Here is a 13,550-nt window from a genome sequence, read left to right as displayed (position 1 = left end):
TACCTGTCTTTTTGCCCGTCCAGCAGTGACCCCCCTCATGCTGGGGGGGAGCCAGGCACAGGATGTGGTGGCGGTGTGTCCACCCCAGTCCTGCCACACCTTTTCCTACCAAGGGTAGGGGCTCCTCCAGACCTCAGTTTCTCTGCCCGTGAAATGGGGTGGCTCTGGGAGGGGGGAGGGCTTGTAGTTTCCACGGAGACTCCTGCCTCAGCAAGTGGTGATAAAGGTGCCAAAGAAGGGATCTCAGAGGAGTACCTGGAAGAGGGGCTGAGGGGCTCAGAAGGAGCAAGACTCTGAAGAGGGTGGTAGGGCCCTGGCCTGGGGCTCAAGCTCACAGTGTGAGACCCCAAAGTGGTGACATCATTTGCCAGCTCCCAGGTTATCAGAATGCCTCCCTCTTCCTCCTGCGTCACTCTTTCCCTACAGAGCACCAGTTCTGATCTCTCTCCTGTCCTGAAGTACCCACCCCAGGCCCAGCCCTTTCCCCAGAGCCTGACTGCTTCAGAAATTGGGGGGAGGGGGACAAAAGAAGGAAGTAGGGCTAGAATGATTCCTGTACTGGGGCCTGGAGGAGGGAGAAGCACTTCCTTACCTGAGGGCCAGGCCTCTCCCCTTGTTTGCTCTGAGATAGCCAGTCTCACTGGGGCCCGGCACCAGGAGGCTGCCGTGTGGGCACTCGCTACCTTCTCCCAGAGCCAGACACCCAGACGGACCAAGAGCCGGCAGGACGCGGCCATGGCCTGGCTCCAGGGGCCCTTCCTCTGCGGAGCCCTGCTGGGCTGGGTCTGCTTGAGTGGTAAGGAGGGGGCCAGCGAATGGCGGTGGGAGGGGGCGGGGCCAGAGCCCGGGAGAAGACGTCGAAGGCCGCTGGGAGGGTGGAGGACAGAGGAGGCCGCTGGGCCAGCAGACAAGTTGGGCCTCTCGGGAGGGTGTAACCACCACCCGACTTTTGTTTTCCTTTCCCCGACAAGCACACCCTCAGACCGGGCCCAGTCTTGGCCCTTTCAGGTCCTTCCACCCGAAGAGCCGGTGGTGTGTGGGCTCCTCCCTCCTGGAAACCTCAGGCTTCAGGAAGGGAGGGATGGAGCGGAGGGAGTTGAGCCCCAGGGGAAGAAGGGCACCCCGGCCGCGTCACCTGAGCGCTTCTCCCGCCGGCCTTTCGGCCACTGCAGCCCCCGGGCTGGCCGTGGAGGTGAAGGTGCCCACCGAGCCCCTGAGCGCGCCGGTGGGCAAGACCGCCGAGCTGACGTGCAGCTACAGCACGTCGGTGGGAGACAACTTCGCCCTGGAGTGGAGCTTCGTGCAGCCTGGGAGGCCCGTCTCCTCGTCCCAACCCGTGAGCTGAGGGCACCCGCGCGGAATGGGGGGGCCCTCCTGCCTTTGGCGGGCTTGGCCAAGAGAGGCAGGAACAGGGGACCCACCCAGCGATGAGGGCGAGGGGGTCGGAGAGGGCGCATTTGTGGATCAGTATGCTTGGATGAAAAAGATCTTTCTAGATCTTCTTAGGAACGCAGTCTCCGTGAGGCTATATCACACATACAGCCCTGTGTATCCAGCCGCCTCCCCGAGTTCCTCCATGCAACCCCTGTACGTTAGTGCCGCTCCAGTGTCAGTTCATAAACCCACCAAGGCTAAGCGGTTGTGATTAAAAGCAGGATAAAAATGCTGCCCCCTCCGGGAATATTTGCTTCCCCTCCCCCCAGATTGAGAGCATGCTTAGCGGAAAGCAATGACTCTAGTTCATTCAGCACCTGGGAAGGGATGGTATTTGGCGACAGATAGACCTCCCTGGTTCTGGCTGCAGAGTATCAGCTTCCCTGGCGGCCATAGGGAGGGGCTTCTAATACCCGCGTTGAAGAAAGACTACAGAGTTGACGCCAGGTGGCAAAAAGCACATATGTGTCTTCTGCTTCTCCCCAGATCCTGTACTTCACCAACGGCCAGCTGTATCCAACTGGTTCTAAGGCAGAGAGGGCCAGCCTGCTTCAGAACCCCCCCACAGGAGGAGTGGCCACCCTGAAACTGACTGATGTCCACCCCTCGGACACTGGAACCTACCTCTGTCACGTTAACAACCCGCCCGATTTCTACAGCAATGGGTTGGGGTTAATCAACCTCACTGTGCTGGGTGAGGCAGGCTGGGGACCCACCAGCCACCCACATAACCCGAAAGATTGCACTGGCCCTGCTCAATCCTCCCCTATCCTGATTTCCAGCCCAAGGGCACAACTGCACTGGGGACCCCGAAGGAAAATGCCTCCTTCCCAAAGTCCTCCAATCCTACCCCTGCTCCACCCTCCACAAAGAACGCCTCCTCCCTCAGTCGCTCCCACAGATAGGGATCTGAGTCATGCCCCCAACAGCTCCATCTTTGGGGGAACCTCCCATTTGTAGCTAGGTTTCTGTCCCTCTCTAGGTCAGTAGCAGAGAGGGGGAGTGCCCATCAAAGGAAAAAGGGCCCCTGTCACTAAGCACTAACTTTGTGTTCAGATCACCCATCTCACCCCAAACTAGAGCCTGCTTGGAGATGAGCAAACAGAAGAAACTATTAAAGGGGCTGGAGATGTTTAGATGGAAGAGAGAAGACTTAGGAGGTGGTGTATGACAGCAGCATTCAAATATCTGAAGGGCTGTCCTGGGGAGGAGAGTTTTTTTCATTTCTCTTTGTGGGCCCAGAGGGCAGGTATTGAGACCAACTGGGATATTACTAACACAGATTTTGGTTCAACATGAAGAAGAATTTTCTTAACAATCAGAATTTCCAATAGTGGAAATCATTTCCCTGGGATGCAGTGGTACGTGAATAGAGTTGGACCGCTACGTGGTAGGAGGTATTGAAGCAGGAAACCTAGCACTTCATGGGGGTGGGCTTAGAAGATGGCTAAGGTACTTCCTGTGATTTTTGCAGTGCCTCCCAATAGCCCCTCGTGCAGTCAGAGTGGTCAAACCTCCGTGGGGGGCTCTACTGCATTGAGATGCAGCTCTTCCGAGGGAGCCCCCAGGCCAGTGTACAACTGGATCCGCCTTGGATCTTCTCCTACACCACCTCCCGGCAGCATGGTACAAGGTAAGGGCCCACACCACCTTCTTCAAGGAAGAAGGGACTCAGAACCTGGGCAAATCTGACCTCTAAACTCCACACGCCCACAGTACGAGTTCCAAGCTTGCAGGTATGAGACACACTGCTATACCTTTCCCCTGCTTCTTCCCTGGCTTCTGTTATTGTTCCCTCCTGTCTTCCTGTACAGTCTGTGGCTGCGTGGTCCCCGGAGCATTACTCAAGCTAAATGTACTTCTGATATCCTGGAAGAGAGTGGAAGGCAGGGGCATTCTATGATTCCCACTTGCCTATTTTGGGGGTTGGGATTCCTTTTAGATTTCTTGAGGGTCATGAATCATTTCCAAACTTCCTAGAGAGGAAGCCGAGGAAGAGTAGCATGGACTGGCTTGAATCATTTAGCCAGTTTCTTCAAGGAACCATGTGACTGTCTAAGAGCCTTGGCTTCCCAGCCTCCTCATGCTGGCTCCAGTGCCCTGGTTCTCCTCCCAGCCCCAGCAAGTCCCTTTATCAATCCAGAGAGCCCCCCAGATCACCTCCCAATGTGTGCTCTTCCTTCTAAAGGGAAGGTAAGAAGCAGCTTAGAAGAGCATTTGGGTCAGCTGAGAGCCACCCAGAGGGCACAGTTTCCAGCAATCAAGCCCTTTTCCCCCAACCAAGAACCTGACATCAGCCAGTAGACACCCCACCCCGATTCCACTGTGGTTTCTGAACCCTTCATGTGTGTGCTGTCTCCCCCTTCCCTGAAAAGGCAGCTGTGTAGTGTGGGAAGAGCACAGAAGTTGCAGTGGTTTTGACACTTCCTCTCTGGGTCGCCTTGGACAATTACTTTCCTTCTCTGAGCCAGTTTCCCCACTAATAGAATGAGGTTAGTCCCTTCCTGACAGGATTATTGTAAGATGAAATGAAATATGCTTTTGTCATAGTATAGCTCACTGTGAGTTGAATGAATGATGGAACACTTCCTCTTTACCCTCTAGATGAGGTGTCCGGCCAGCTCATTCTCACCAATCTCTCCCTGGCTTCCTCGGGCACCTACCGCTGTGTGGCCACCAACCAGATGGGCAGCGCATCCTGTGAGCTGACCCTCTCTGTGACTGGTAGGGGATGCTGGGCAAAGGCTGGGCTGGCAGGCCTGGGTTGGGGGTCTGCATGAAGCTATCTGAGGCACCAAGGAAGGTCTGCAGCTCTGAGGATCCTGTGTCTCCTAGAGCCTTCCAAAGGCCGAGTGGCCGGGGCTGTGATCGGGGTGCTGCTGGGCGTGCTCTTCCTGTCAGTTGCTGTGTTCTGCCTGATACGGTTCCAGAAAGACAGGAGGAAGAAGCCCAAGGAGACATACGGGGGTAGTGACCTACGGTGAGCAGGAGGGCTGAGGGCCGGTGCCGAGTGGGAAGAAAGGGCTTGGGTTAAGAGTTGGTGACTTCAGGGCTTCCCTGGTGGCGCAGTGGTTGAGAGTCCACCCGCCGATGCAGGGGACGCGGGTTCGTGCCCCAGTCCGGGAAGATCCCACATGTCGCGGAGCGGCTGGGCCCGTGAGCCATGGCCGCTGAGCCTGCGTGTCCGGAGCCTGTGCTCCGCAACGGGAGAGGCCACAGCAGTGAGAGGCCCGCGTATCGCAAAAAACAAAACAAAACAAAAAAGAGTTGGTGATTTCAGCCCTCAAACTCTGACACCTTTGTGGGGGGGCGGTCAGGGCACGGGGTGCTGCTCAGCCCTGGGCTTCTGTGGTAGGAGTGGCAGTACAGCCCGTGTAGTTGAGCGTGTGAGCGAAGTGTGCGGGGTGGAGGGCTTGGTTCATGAGCTGCCCTCACCTCCTCACACTTAGAAGAATTTTTACTTTTCACTATTTAAGGCCTTTTATACACATCGACAGGATGTGGAGGCCAGTTGTCTGTCCTGAGCACTCAGCTGAGTTTAGTCCTTGTGTGGGGGTTAGTAAGGAAAGGAGGGGCAAAAGCCGCCTGTCATCAACTTCAGCTGTCAGTCATGGGGTCCAGAATAGGGATCAGAGCAATATTTCTCCAAGTGTGGTCCTCAGATTACTCGAACAGAAGTCACCGGGAGCTTGTTAAACATGCAGATTCAAGCCACTTCCTATTCCTCCTGAAGCAGAATCTGTGTGTGTGTGTGTGTGTGTGTGTGTGTGTGTTGGGGTGATGGGGCCTGAAATCTTCATTTCACCAAAGTTCCACCATGATTCCTATGCAGAGTGAAAATTAGAAGTCCCTGGGTTAGAGGATGATGGTGCTCTGAGGGAGGCTTCCAGCCTTCACTAAGAATTGCCTATGTTTATCAGGGAGGATGCCACCGCACCTGGGATTTCTGAGCAAACTTCTGTGAGGGCCGATTCTAACAGTGGGCTCCTGGAGAGGCCCTCGTCTGCCAGCACTGTGACGACCACCAAGTCTAAGCTCCCTATGCTTGTCTGATTTCTCTCCCGATCCCTGAGGGGGGAATATCAAGAAGTAAAGCCTTTGGGTACCATATTGTCTCCTTCTTTCTGCCGGTATAGCAAATTCCTCTAGGCGGCCCAGAGGGTGTTACCGGTAAGGGAAGGAGCGGGCTTGAAGTCCCAGAAGGGATGCTGTAGGCGGGAAGTCTGGTTGGTTCCGAAGGTACGTTCTAACCTAGGTTCCTCTCCTCCCTTCCCCCTCTCCACCTCCACTTTTTGGTTCGGTCAAAGGAGATTGTTCAAAATTTCGAACGGTGGCCTTGTGCACCCAAACTCCCTCCCCCCCGGCACCCTCTGAACACTTGGACATTCCTCTTTATTGTTCACATTCCAACCCAGCACGGTCACATGCACACACGGAGATAAAAACCCTCCCGGCCACAGCCCCAGGAGCCCGTGGGGGCGGGGCCAGCAGGAGCAGGGGCGGGGCCGCGGAAGACTCCTCCTACCGAGCCTCCCCCACACTCGGCCTTTGCAGAAACAAGCAGAGAGCTGGAGAGGCGGCTCTCGGGGTGCGCTGGGGAGAGGGGAGGGCAGATTACAGGCAGGTGTGGGGTTGGGGTGTGAAATGGGGACTTCCGATCACAGCAAGGGGTATCCGACACCATAAAAACCCTCCTGCCCTATCCAAAGTTCTGGGACTAAGCTGGGACGTGAACAGCGCAGAGAGGCACGGCGCCCCCTTTAGCTGCGCAGAGATCGAAAGGACTTTTTTTTGGAGTGTTTTTGGGCAACGGTTAGGGCGCCCTCCGCAGAGCGCGAAGGGAAGCGCACCGAGGCTGCGGAGGCAGAGCAGCATGCTGGGTGCGGGGAGAGGTGGGCGAGAAGCTAAAGAAGGAAGATTTGGGAGCGCGGAGATTGGGGTTAGGGTCGAAGGGAGGGCAAATGGGGACCATACTAGACTGGAGAACTAACTAAAAGGGCACGGCCTTGGTGAGTCCTCGACGGAGTCTGCCTCGGTGAGGGAGTCTCTGAGGACGCAGAGAGGGCTCCTGAAGCTGGCAGGTTGGTGGGAAGGAGAGGATCACAAACACGGCAGGGAAGTCTCGTCACTGCGAAGGGGACGTGGCATCCATCTCTCTTCGGGAACTGAGGAGAGAGAAGGTCTGAGCACCTGCCCTCTCCCAGTACTTCCTCTCCCCTCTCCTTCCTGAACCAGGAACCAGGGCGGGGAGCACCAGGGTGCCCCGGTCACCCGGAACTGCCCACTGAGTCACTGAGCTGAAATGAGCCCGCGGCCGGTACGTGTGAGACGCTGGGTGTTTATGGCCCCCGGCCGGGCTGGTCAAACGCGGGTGACTGGGTATCTGTGTCGGTCCAGGTGCGTCCCCGTCGCAGTCTCAGGCGTCTCCAAGTGTCAGAAAGCCTGCAGGCGCAGGTGCATTTTCCCTGGCTGGGAGGAGGTGAGGGCGGGCGGAGGGAAGGGCTGGGGATTTGGTCCTTTCCTCCCACTCAGGGGTCCCACCCCGCTGCTTCGGAGTCGTATTCATTACCTTCGAAAATGCTCAGTTCTTTGGTCCGGGGCGGGGCAGCAGGCCGGGTGGAGAGAGAGAAACAGGTGAGCGCTCCAACCCGCGGCGTCCTCAGCCTCCTCCCACCCCCCGCACGTCTCAGATTTCTAGGTCCCCATCCTTCCACACCCCTCTCCACCCCCCAGCCGCCCTTAGTCTTCCTTGCTCCTTCGGAGGAGGGGGTCCGGGGTCGGGAAGGAGAGCCTGTGGCCCGCCTCACCTGGCCTAGTCTCCGCTGGGGCCGCCGCCCGCGCCTCCCCGGGCGCCCCCAGCTCCGCCAGGACCCCCGGGGCCCGGGCCCTTCCGGCCGCGCTCTCCGCTCTTTATCTTCTTCCGCGCCATGTGGCCCCGGAAACTCGCCTGGATTTTGGCAGCGGCCGCGTTGGCACCCGGATCGTCCAGCGGGATGTCTAGAATGTCGTCGTCCGGCTTGGAGCAGGCGCTCTCCTGGGGGGTGGGGGGGGGCGTCCTTGTGGGGTGACCGGGCCGAGGCCCCCCGAGGGTGGGGTAGGAGGACAGTGTTGGGGGATTGAGACGAGGGCGACGCGGGAGTGGAAAGTGCAGAGAAGGGCTAAGGCAGGGCCTGTGTGTGTGTGTGTGTGTGTGTGTGTCTTCTGGGCAGCGGCAGGCAAAAAGGAAGGTTCAGGGTCAGGTGGACACAGTTGTGTTCCCAACTCAGGAAAGAGAAGTGCACGGTAGATGGGATACAAGACAGCCGGGTAGCCCTGAGTGAGCGAAGGCCCCTTGCCAGCAGCCGAGTTAGGGGAGCTGCCCAGCTGACCGGAGGGTGGGTTTGGAGGAGCACAGTAAACCACAGCAGGGACTCCTGGATGTGGCTGCCTTTCCCCCGTCCTCACAGGGTGCCTCCAGCTCAGAAGGGTCCCTTCTGAGTCCAGGATTCCCTGGGAGAGGGTTCAGAAGAATCAGCAGGCCAGTCCCTTCGCTAAGTAGAATCACACCAGAGCTCAAAGCTGGAGTTAGGGTGAGGATGGGGCTTACCCCTCAGCGACGCAGCCTCCCTCCACCCAGGGCTAGAGGCCAGAGACTGTTTTCCCATTGCCTCTCCATTTTGCACTGCGCCTCAGGATGTACTCAAACAGAAGAGAGGAGATGGTCTGGAAGAAGCTACAGAGAAAAGGCTTCACTCCAAAAAAGGACAAAAGGAAAAGAGCAGGAGCAAGAAGCCCTTTCCATGATGTGCTCAAGAGAAAGAAAAGAATTATGACAATAGCTACCATTTAAGCCCTGCCCTGGTTCCCGGCACAGCATCACGGAGTTTTACAGATGTTATTTTATTTAGTCTTGGCAACAACTCTATGACGTACCTTTTATTGTTATCCCAGTTTACCCCTGATAAAACTGATTAGAGTGTGGAAACCATACCTGAGGTCATACAGGTATTTATCAGTGGACCAAAGAGTCAATCCTTTGTATGTCAGAGTCCAGAGTATATTTTTAACCCCTACGCTGCAGGTAAGCAAAGGCATTCAAGAAAAGGAACCAAGCTCCACCACTTGCTAACTGAGTGGTCTTGGGCAATTTTTCTAAGCTTTTCCTAACTCAGTTCCTTCATCTGCAATCAGATAATAATATCTACCTCTGGGCTGTGGGGAAGAATAAACAATGTGATATGCAGAAAGCTTCTGGCATGATCTAGTTGGTCGATTAATGGTAGCTATTATGATTCCTTTAAATGATAGTGAGTTGATGTGAAAGAGCTGTTTTTGTAGGCTAAAGTGGTCATATAAAAACAATTTCATAGGGATCAACCTAAAAATAATGAGACCCACCCACAGGCTCCAGGTTTCTGTTTCCCCAGCAGCCTGCCCTAGCTGAGAATAGAAAGGGTTAGGGAATTGATGGGACTGATTTCAGAGTCGAGGCTCTGGAACGGAGAGGGCCTCAGCGCCCCCGCCCCCAGCCTGCCTCTCGCTTAGCGTTACTCACAGTGATGACGTGGGGTAGGAAGCAGAAGGGTACTGTGGAGTTAGAAGGGCATTTCTTCTTTGAACTGACCCTCTGGCTTCTAGGAATTTGCTTTTTTTTTTTCGCCTGGGGACTTCCACTGCTTTCCCTGTACTTTGCTTCTCCGCAGAGGTCTCACACAGTAGTAGTAATTCAGTTCTATTCCTTTCCCCTCGCTCTATCGCCCATCCGGTTCACAGAATTGGGATGGGTGTGCGTGGGGCCTCAGTGATCACTGCCCCAGCCCGGTCCTGTCCTAGGAGGCACAGATTTACATCCCAGATGCCCTAAGCCCAGGTTTACAAATGGCTTCCTCTCATATGGTTCCCAAGGCTGTCTTCATTTCCTGGGCTTCAGAGTTCCTCAGTTTGTGCTCAAGATGTCCACAATTGATTCAGCTTCGGTTAAGAGGAGTTATCAAGGGCCGGTGTGGTTGTGGCGGGGTCTGACACACTCTTTTTGTCTTTTCTGGGTCTAGTGCTCGCCCCTCGACATCTTATCCCCCACTTAGAAACAGAAACAACCCTTTTTGGATCCTTGATTCTCAGAGCTCAAGCCTTTCTTGGGATGTCTCAGGGAATAGGGATGCTTCTTCTCAAAAGAGGACGATGATCAAGAAAACATTCCTGAGCCCCTCTCCTGGGCCAGCAGCTGTAGAGGTTGAGCGGAGGAAGGGGTACCTTCCCCCAAACATGCTAAGGCCCACCTGCGGTCACCACCCACCCAGCTGGACCCAGAACAACAGACAGAGCCACCCTCAGCACGCTGCTCCTCCCCGGAATCAGCCCCCTCTCCCTCCAGCTGAATTCTCAGGGCAGAGCTGGAGGCACAGAAATAGAGGGACAGTAAAAGGAATCCGGGAAGGGTCATGGTGCCTGGGTTGGTGCCTTCCAAAGCCAAGATCTGATGGTGTATGCCTGAGAGCTCTGCATGAACTGGGGGGTTTGTAGGAGGGGGAGGGGGAGGGGGACAAAGGTGGGCAAAACACGAGCCATGGTTTCTGGTCCCAAATGGTCCCATCACTTCACCTCTGAGGGTCTCAATATCTTCAGCCACAACTAGAACTTGGCCTAGATGAATAGAGTCTCCTTCAGCTCCCAAATCCTAAAAGCTTTAAGAACGATCCCTGCCTACTGCTTGTTATATGCTGGGCCCTGTGTTAAGCGCTTTGCACACATTACCTCATTTAATTCCCATTTTACAGGTAAAGACACATCCTCAGAGACATTTTGTAACTTACCCAAGGTCACAGAGCTGACAAATAGTGATGGGATTCAGAAACCTGTGCTGTTAACCACTACCTCAGGGCAGGTAATTATGCGTTCAGCTGGACCAAGTCAACTAGACCAAGCAAAAAATGGGTCCAAAAAAATGTTTCTTTGCCTTTTTATATTAAGTGACTTCAGGAAAGTCAGATATAAAGTCAGACTATGTAAATGGCAACTGATACATCTGAATCAACAGCTCTTGCTCTTATAAAAAAAAAAGCGGATCTGTTTTCTTCTTCTCATTTCTGTTTGCGCCTCCTTACAAAGGAGAAAGAAGAAAATAAAGCAGGACACCAGGCTGGATGGTCAGCAAGGACAGCCCCAGAATGGAAGGTGAAGAGGGACCGGTCCCCACCCCCCAGATGTGCTCTGCTCTCTATGCATGTCCCAGCTGCTTCCCAGCGCTGAGCCCAGCCCTCCACAGAATGGGGTTGGGTAGGAAGATGCTCAGTGCCAGCCCTGCCCCTATGCTCTGCCCCGTTACCTCTTCTTGGCCACCACGCCACCCCTCCCCGCCCCCGCCACAGCCTGACAATGGTGTTGTCTCTTGCTCAGTTCTTTAGCCCTGCAGACCCAGGACAGGGCCTGAAAGGGGAAGGCTCCTGTGTAGAGAATGTGCTGGAGGAGGTGACCCAGGGTGCTGGGCCACTGGGATAATTGTGCATTTGCCTCTTCTGTGCTGTTTGGGTGGGCAGCTTCTCCTTTTTTTAGGGGACACTTATTCCAACCACGTCTACCAATCCCTCAGTATGGCCTTGTGGGCACCCAGGAGCATGGTCCAGGGCAGACCAGAGCCTACAGGCAGGGACACGACATCCTACTCTAATTAGTCCTGCAGGTACCAGGGGAGACAATTTACATTCCTTCCCTGGCTTCTTGGAGTCTTTGCTCTCTCACCTCCTTCCACTGACCATTCTTCCTACCTTCCCTTCCCCATCATTCTTACCATCTTGGCAGTATTTCCTCTCCCTTACATGTGTATCCAGATCCCACCATCCATTTATTTTCTCTGTTTTGTAAAATACTGCTGGGGGTGAGGAGCCCAGGAACCTCCATTAAGAGCCCATTCCTCCTTTCACAACCAAAAACTGCTTCCTGGGGAATAACAAACAGAGGAGAAAGCCTGGAAGAAAATATGTTATTAGAGCTTTCTCCAGGGGGTGGGATTGTAGATGATTGATGTGTTTCTTTTTTATACTTTTCTTTAGTTTTTAAATTTTTTTGTTATGACCATATTACCTTTATAATGAGGAAATATAGTAAATGTTTATAGGAGAGGTTAAATTACAGCTATTGGAATCAGACAAGGCTAGTGTCCCACCTCCACACTTAGAAGCAGTGCCTCCTTGGGCAAATCATTTAATCTTTCTAAACATCAGTTTGCACATCTGTAATATGGGGAAAATATCTACTTCACAGGGTTGTTGTGATGATTAAACATAAAATGTTAGGTACATGGTAAGCATTCACAAATTGACAACTATTATTTGTATTAATAAGAGTTAAACATCATAACAACAACCACAACCACTTGTCCCTAAGTTCTTTCTGCCTCTTGGCACCCAGACATAGGGAAGTCTCACCTCTTCTAAACTGGTCTATTCTTTCCTTCCAAACCTCACTTTTTTCCCTTTTCTAAGCAGGCAAAGTGATAACCTCTTGTATCATTAGCTGGGTTGACCAAACGGCTGAGAATACAAGACTTTGGAGTAGGACTTTCTCCATATGTAGGGGCTAAAAAAAAATAAAATATCAAATAAATGAACAAATAAATTGTATACATGCATGATCACTGCACTCCTCGACTGTGCCAGCAGCCTGGTCCTGTACCAGGCGCTTTCATACCAGAGTACTTTAACAGCAACCCGCTCTGGCATTAGGTCTCCGTGTGGGCGCTGACAAATTGCAGACACTTCCTTCCCTCGCCAGCAGGGCTCTCTCGCGGTCACTTCACCCAGCCCCCTCCAGGGCTAGAAGGCATTGGAGGTCTGGCCAGTCCCTCCCCAGAACCACACGGACTAGGCTCTTTGCAACCCATCATCGCTACTAAGCTAACCAATAATAATTGACTATCTCACCGGCGCTGTACAGGGCGCGAGGGTCACGAGAGTCAACCTGTCAGCCCACCGACGGCGGTGGCAGTGGGATGGGGAATGGGGTGGGGGATGAAAGCCAGGGGAAAGGAGTCGCGGTAGCTTCGCTAGGAGACGGTTTCCAGCGTCACTCTGGGGGAAGTTCCTCTTCTCGTCTAACCTGCAGCTTCCCTGTTGCAGAGCCTTGCCGAGCTCCCAGACCAACCTAGACTGCCTGGCGGATGCGCGCCCAGACGCCCCCACGAGTTGGGGGACATTCTTCCTAGGGCTTTCAAGTCAGGCGGGCGCCTTCCACCACCCACCACCCACGTCTCAGCAGGCACCCTTACTGCTGCTAGGTCTTCTGCACCCACTTCCATCCCTCACTCGCCCTCCAGGGGCTTCTCGGGTGCCCCTTCCCCCAGGCCAAGCTGAGTGCCCGTCCCCCAGGCCCTCTAACTTACGGTGCAGCAGTCCATGCTGGTGTTGGGGGCCCTTGTCTGGGACGGAGGCTGGCGCAGGGTGTCGGTGCGGTGCCGGGTGGGGACTCGGGCAGTGGGGAGGCAGCCGACCGGGGCCAAACCAGCCGCTCAGCTCTCGGGTCCTCTCTCCCGCGCTCGGCCCTGCGGGAGAAAGTAACCTGAGCCCTGCGGTCGAGAAGCCAATCAGGAGAAGCCTTCGGCAGGGTGGGCGGGGAGATTGGAGGGGGACCACGCCCCCTCCCGGCTCCCTCCGGCTCGCTCCCTCTCCTGCCCCAACCCCTCTGCCTACACACTTCCATCCATTCCTCCTACACACCCCATCCTCCCAAACTCACCGCCCCTGCTGCCGAGGCGGCAGACTGCCAGGCAGATGTATGCTGGCGCAGGCAGAAGGAGGACCCCGACATCCCGGGCACGAATACGCTCGCATCTGTGCACAGCATCCCTCCCACCCACATAGAGAAAAGCATGCACCCCTCACCCACCTCCCCACACTTCCACAACCTAGCTAGAGTCCCAAATATGGCTCCCTCCACCTTCCCTCCCCCTCAGTCCTCAAAGAAATGCCCCCTAAGACGTGCGGTTTAAAGGTATCGTCATCACTCTGCTGTGGAATGGAGAAGGTGGGCACACATAAACACAAAAGCTCACGCCTGTGCCCCACATGCCCATATATGATACTCCCCAGGCTCACTAAAACGTGCATTTCTTCAACATTCAGACACTACAGACACAGCCTGCA

General features: G+C 54.8%; 2 protein-coding genes across 3 annotated transcripts; one reads left to right on the top strand and one right to left on the bottom strand.

Annotated features, from left to right (window-relative positions):
* Positions 1-60: 60 nt before the first annotated feature.
* Positions 61-5,540, top strand: VSIG2 (V-set and immunoglobulin domain containing 2). Its single transcript, XM_004280704.4, has 7 exons — positions 61-796; positions 1,173-1,336; positions 1,921-2,128; positions 2,909-3,067; positions 4,039-4,158; positions 4,270-4,414; positions 5,355-5,540. Exons 1-7 carry the CDS (start codon positions 388-390, stop codon positions 5,485-5,487), a joined length of 1,338 nt encoding a protein of 445 aa, XP_004280752.2. The 5' UTR covers positions 61-387; the 3' UTR covers positions 5,488-5,540.
* Positions 5,541-5,809: 269 nt separating this feature from the next.
* NRGN (neurogranin) lies at positions 5,810-12,949 on the bottom strand. Of its 2 annotated transcripts, XM_033407388.2 has the most exons (4): positions 12,791-12,949; positions 7,242-7,468; positions 7,004-7,021; positions 5,810-6,599 (listed from the first exon to the last, which is right to left on the bottom strand). In XM_033407388.2, the coding sequence occupies exons 1-2, from the start codon at positions 12,803-12,805 to the stop codon at positions 7,247-7,249; spliced, it is 237 nt and encodes a 78-aa protein (XP_033263279.1). In that variant the 5' UTR covers positions 12,806-12,949; the 3' UTR covers positions 5,810-6,599; positions 7,004-7,021; positions 7,242-7,246. The 2 variants fall into 2 exon arrangements, with proteins under 2 accessions (XP_033263279.1, XP_049569899.1); XM_049713942.1 differs by lacking the exon at positions 7,004-7,021 and having other exon boundaries at positions 5,810-6,616.
* Positions 12,950-13,550: the final 601 nt, after the last annotated feature.

The sequence above is a fragment of the Orcinus orca genome, chromosome 8, assembly GCF_937001465.1.
Source record: "Orcinus orca chromosome 8, mOrcOrc1.1, whole genome shotgun sequence".
Classification (NCBI taxonomy): Eukaryota; Metazoa; Chordata; class Mammalia; order Artiodactyla; family Delphinidae; genus Orcinus; species Orcinus orca.
This window is presented reverse-complemented; position numbering and strand designations above follow the sequence as displayed.

Coding starts and splice junctions, on each gene's coding strand:
- VSIG2 (XM_004280704.4), top strand. CDS start 388: ATGCCTCCCTCTTCCTCCTGCGTCACTCTTTCCCTACAGAGCACCAGT. Junction 1,337..1,920: donor CCGTCTCCTCGTCCCAACCC/GTGAGCTGAGGG, acceptor GCTTCTCCCCAG/ATCCTGTACTTCACCAACGG. Junction 4,415..5,354: donor TACGGGGGTAGTGACCTACG/GTGAGCAGGAGG, acceptor TATGTTTATCAG/GGAGGATGCCACCGCACCTG.